Source organism: Bos javanicus, chromosome 24, assembly GCF_032452875.1.
Source record: "Bos javanicus breed banteng chromosome 24, ARS-OSU_banteng_1.0, whole genome shotgun sequence".
Classification (NCBI taxonomy): domain Eukaryota; kingdom Metazoa; phylum Chordata; class Mammalia; order Artiodactyla; family Bovidae; genus Bos; species Bos javanicus.
The window spans coordinates 33137588-33143291 of NC_083891.1; the positions used below are offsets into that span (position 1 = coordinate 33137588).

A 5704-nucleotide genomic window follows, 5' to 3' on the forward strand; every position below is an offset into this window, starting at 1 on the left:
CAACCTGCTTCGGTGAAGGAAATTTGTACAGCCTATGTTAGGGGAAAATGGGACTTCCACTTCATTAGACTACAGAGATCACGTGTTTGAAGCTTTTAGATCAGCAGATTCAGGAGAAGAACTCCCGCCATTTCTTTATCATTATTTTAAAATGTTTTAATCTAGACACCTGTCCTTCTCACTTGGGTCCTCTACCTGTTTGCACAGTGGTCAACCCTACCTGTGTCCGCTGCCGGCCGCTGACTCCAGAGGGCAAGCAGAGACCTCAGGGTGCAGACTTCATGAGGTTCCTGCCCATGTTCCTCTCCGACAACCCGAACCCCAAGTGTGGCAAAGGGTAAGGGAGGCTGAGCCGTTCAACTGCACGCCAGAGTCCCCTGTCATGTACGCTGGGAAGCTGGGGGTGGGGGAGGGGCTGGGTGGGCATGGTGGGCAGGAAGGCCCTATTTTCTGCCATGTGCCACCCTGTGCCCACCCTTCTGTGAAAGCAGAGAAACCAAACCGCCTTTGAAGAAAATTCATCCTTCCTCACTCTCAGATGATTCTGACTGGTCTGAGCATTTGGTCCCAGGCTCCCCTCTGTGTCCTGGCCCTCCTGGCGGCGCAGAGGACTCTGAGTCCTGTGCAGGCTTCCAGCAGGATGGAATGCGAGGAGGGATGTGGGCATTTCAGGACGTGAAAGGGCCTGTCCAGTTGTGTGTGGGGCACATGAGACCGCAGGTCTGTCCTGGTGATGTTGCCTGGGGTAAAGGTCTAAAGGTCCCCTCTGTGCTTCTTGCCAGCCTGTCTGTACAGGAGCTCTTGGGCTGCCCCACTTCCCCATCCAGCCAGGCAGAGTTCCCATGGAAACAGGAACTCTGGCCCAGAAATAGCAGAGATGGCTGAGGTCTGGAGTTGGGGGGATTCAGACAGAAGGTGAGGGTTATATTTACATTATAATGGTAAATGCTGGACATCCCTGTTTTTCATTAAGAATACATAATATGACCCGAGTTCCATCAGTCACGTGTCATGTCTGCGTTTTGGGACCTAGGCTAGCTACCGTGGGAGAACTGTCCCCCAAAACAAAGTAGGAATGAACCTTCCATCTTGATCTCCCTGCAGACTGAACACTCAGCCTGCATAAACAAGTCAGAGTGAATGCAGCTCTTTGGAAGGCAACAGCCGCCACTCACAGGGAGTGTCCTTTGCGCCCGAATCGTGCCTGGCACCTCACTGACACTACTGCGGTTAGATACAGCCCTGCGAGGAGACGGTGGTGCACCCATTTGCAGATGGCACTGCAGCCGAAATTTAGTAATTTTACCCCGGGGTTCCAGGACTGAGGATGATCTCAGGGCCCCCTGACTCCAGGGCTCCCGTCCCCTCCTGCCTCCTGTTACACAGCATGGCTAGGCACACACTCTGTGAAAAAACACATTGGCAGAGTAGAACCAGCTACAGAAACGAGCAGCTGCGTGCAAAGAAACTAAAGCAGCAAAGTGTGGGAAAGCGTAAGCCAGACCTTCCTCTTTCCTTTTTGAGGGCTTCCCTGTCCCTGAAATTGACAGCTGGTCTGACCCGAGCCCAGGGTCAGGTGATCCCACTAAGCTTGGCTGCCCAGATCCTGCAGGTGCAGCATGAGGTGTGGCCTCTGACACCGCTGTCTTGTCGCAGGGGACACGCTGCCTACAGCGCAGCCGTCAACATCCTGGACAACGGCACGAGGGTGGGAGCCACGTACTTCATGACCTACCACACGGTGCTGCAGACCTCGGCTGACTTCATCGATGCCATGGAGAAGGCCCGCCTCATCGCCAGCAACATCACCAGGACCATGAACCAGCAGGGGGGTGATCACCGGGTGTTCCCATACAGGTATGGTGTACACGAGGGTGTCCTGGGGAGCGGCCCCACACGCCGGGGCTTCCTTGCTGGGGTTGGCGGGGGGTGGAAGGGTTCAGTGCTGACACTTGGCTTTCCTTCTGACCCTGGCTCCATCCTGAGCTTGGGGGAAGCCTGTCGCTGGATGTGGCGTCTAGGCAAGGAGAGCCGGATTGTGCAGCACCTGCCAAAGTCTGAAGGTGGAGCTCACCCTGCAGAACAGCAGTGGGGTGCGGGGGTGCGGGCGCCTGGGAAGCAGCTCCACAGAGAGGGCCCAGCAAGGCAGGGCTCCCGATGCAGATTACTGGAGATGGCGCCTTTATAAAGAAAATACTGGGACTTCTTTGGTGCTCCAGTGGTTAAGACTTCACAATTCCATTGCAGGGGGCATGTGTTTGATTCCGGGTCAGGGAACTAAGATTCCACATGCCAGAGGGGTGTGGCCAAAAAAATTAAGAAAATATTTTACGAAATACTGAATTTGGAAAATATAGAAAAGTAGGAGAAACAAGTGATTTCCCCACCAACCCCCGGGGTCTCAGTTCAGGGAACCTTGACTTTTTCCTGACAGAAGGCCAGCTTGTTGTCCTGTGGAAGGAGCTCTCAGAGTGGGTGTCTTGACCTCTAGGAGGAGCTGGTTGACTTTTCCAAAATGGCATTATCTCCTCAGGTCCTGCACAGACCCTGTTTGGAAGGGAGTAATCCTCCAGATAGACCAGGGCTTGTTTTCCCAAAGTACCATGAAATATTCTTTATAGATGAATGCCTGCAAAGCAGAATGGGGGCTTCCCTGATGGCTCTGCAGGTAAAGAAGCCACCTGCAATATAGAAGATGCAGGAGACACAGGTTCAATCCGTGGGTCGGGAAGATTCCCTGGAAGAGGGCATGGCAACCCACTCCAGTACTCTTGCCAAGAAAATCCCATGGACAGAGGAGCCTGGTGGGCTACAATCCAGGGGGTCACAAAGAATCAGACATGACTGAGCACTCATAGCATAAAGCAGAATGGATCAGGCACATGAACAAAACCTTTATATAAGATACAAGTCTACGAGGCCCTCCTTTAGGCATCAGTGGTCAGAGGTCCAGCTGAACTGCCAAAGGCGAGTCTTACAAAAACAGGGAGGTTTCCCGTGAGGCCTGCCTCTCAAGGTAGCTTCATTTCGCAGTGGCGGCAGGATGAGTAAAGCTTCCCGGAGAGAGAACGAGCAGTAACAGACCCCTCTCCCCTTCCAGCGTGTTCTACGTCTTCTATGAGCAGTACCTGACCATGATTGACGACACCATCTTCAACCTCAGCGTGTCCCTGGGCGCCATCTTCCTGGTGGCCGTGGTCCTCTTGGGCTGTGAGCTGTGGTCTGCGGTCATCATGTGCGCCACCATCGCCATGATCTTGGTCAACATGTTTGGTGTCATGTGGCTGTGGGGCATCAGCCTGAACGCGGTTTCTCTGGTCAACCTGGTCATGGTGAGTCCTGGGGGAGCGCTCGGCCCTCACTCCTGTGCCACCCTTGTGCCTTGTTTCTTGGGGTGAAAGGTCAAGGTCAGCTCTTGCTTTTGGTGCACACGAGCAGTTGGACGTGGTCACGTAACGATTATGGTGTGACCTCACGGTCTGGCTGAAGTATTCTGCCTGCATTATTCTGAAGGGTGAGTTGTTGAAGTATGTAGCCTGATGACAGCAAGATGTTCCATTTCCACTTGGAAAAATTGCCCCTTCTGAATGGAATTTTCTGACCAGGACTTTTTGCCTCTCATGTAGTTACCAGTTGCTTTTTAAGTCTTAAATATATGCACATCTGAAAAAGTATGAACAGAAGCTAGACCCAGTGCATGTGCCCTTCAGATAGGAGAAGAACATGCTTCAGGGGGAGTGGCAGTCAGGAGCCCCTGCTAGAGAGATGACAGCGTGCTGCCTGGGTCGGGGCTGCGAGGGCCTTGAGAGGTTGCAGCCGCTTCCCCCAGAGAAGGCCGATCTGCTGGAGGAATCTGGAGGTTCCACGGGCTTCCCGGGACAGCTGATGTGGGTGCCACGGGGGCTTTGTCTTACAAGTAGAAGGGGCTCTGCTCAGGGCTCCTTGACCCCCCAGGGTGCCCTGGTAACCACAGATCCCCGGGAGGGGGGTGGCTGCCTTTACCACCTTTAACCGGAGCAGAGCAGTCCTCACGGAAACACTTTATTTCAGAGCTGTGGCATCTCCGTGGAGTTCTGTAGCCACATCACGAGGGCCTTCACGGTGAGCACGAAGGGCAGCCGCGTAGAGCGGGCGGAGGAGGCGCTCTCCCACATGGGCAGCTCTGTAAGTACCTCTGAGCAGGCCACCCGGGCAGGGACCTCACCGTGAAGGGCCCAGTCAGGCGATTGAGAGCTTCTCAGGAGAAGAAACTTCACCATGCAAAATTCTGAAAACAGAATTTGTTATCTCTGACTCAGCGGCAGTACCTCAGGATTACAAGTTTTCAGGCAATTCAGGAAACTTGCATAGAGTTGTGTCTCGCATAGAGCTCTAGCCTGGAATTCTTTAGGACTGTTCCCTTTGGTGACCCCTTTGCACAGTCTGGCTAAAGCAGGAAAACAGGTTTGATGTGAGAGGCACTGAAAACCCAGGCCCAGCCACGAAAAGCAGGCGAGTGGCCACACTTGGAGCCCAGTGTGGTTTGTGGGTCAGGTTGGCAGAATCTATCTTCTCAAGCTGAACCAGGACACAGGGCTGGACTGTGAACCAGTTCCTTTCCCACCATAGAAAATACTGTTATAGATGAACAATGAAAAGTGTGCAATAGCATTGTCTAAAAACATAATGTACATACCTTAATTTAAAACTAATGCTCTTGGGAAAATGGTGCTGATAGACTGGCAAGGTTGCTATGGGGTATATGCAGAATACACAGCTTTTATCCTTATTACACCTTTATTTTTTTTCAGATTCATAAGCAGCAGATAAAACAATTTAGGCAGAGCCAAATGCGCTTATCAGTAACTCTGAAAGCTGGGGTTCAGTCCCTCATTACATTGGACCTTGATGTTTAACAAATCCCTTTAGGAGGACGTGTTCAATTATGACCGGTTGATACAAGTGGTTTCTGAGCCCATCTCTCTTCTCTTAGGTATTCAGTGGAATCACACTAACGAAATTTGGAGGCATTATCGTGTTGGCTTTTGCCAAATCTCAAATTTTCCAGATATTTTACTTCAGGATGTATTTAGCTATGGTCTTACTGGGAGCCACTCATGGACTAATATTCCTCCCTGTCCTACTCAGTTACATAGGTAAGAGCTTTTTGTTTTTAACCTGGTGGGATGGAGGAAGCCTGATAGAAGGGCGGGTACCTTGAAGCTTTCTTCTGAAGTATTTGAACGTACTTACACCAGTGGTCATTTGATAAATATTTATTCTAAGAGAAAAACTCTGATCCTAGGGCTTCGTGGCTAAACCACTTCATTAGAAAACCGGAGCCTGTCGTGGTCAGCACTGGGAGTGAGCTTGCATGTCAGAGGCCCAGGGCTCCTCCCCGCTGAGAAGGACCTGTTTGGCCACAGCCCGCGGTGCCCTGGAGTAGCCTTCATTTCCATTCACTTTTAAAGAAGAACGCTGCTCTGCGGTTTGTCTCAAATTTGGAGTTCTCCTTAGGAGTGTATTTTATCTCTGTGGCAACTTCAGCGTCTATAAATGACCCGTGGTCGACAGAACAGTACTAATTTGCTGGATTTATAGCTTTGTGATTGAGAAAATGAGGGGTTCCCCCCCCTTAAATCTCTGGAGAACAGGAAGTTCTGTTACAGTAGAAACCATCTCTTTTTCTCAAGAAATGATTCATAAGTTATTTTATCCCTCACAG

General features: G+C 51.4%; 1 protein-coding gene across 1 annotated transcript in view; it reads left to right on the plus strand.

Moving 5' to 3' along the window:
• The window catches only part of NPC1 (NPC intracellular cholesterol transporter 1), a 49285-nt gene that overhangs the window by 42769 nt on the left and 812 nt on the right, over window positions 1-5704 (plus strand). The window contains exons 20-24 of the mRNA XM_061399756.1: window positions 208-337; window positions 1657-1857; window positions 3101-3332; window positions 4051-4164; window positions 4973-5135. Of these exons, the coding sequence (XP_061255740.1) occupies window positions 208-337; window positions 1657-1857; window positions 3101-3332; window positions 4051-4164; window positions 4973-5135 (840 nt within the window). The remainder of the gene's footprint in view (window positions 1-207; window positions 338-1656; window positions 1858-3100; window positions 3333-4050; window positions 4165-4972; window positions 5136-5704) is intronic.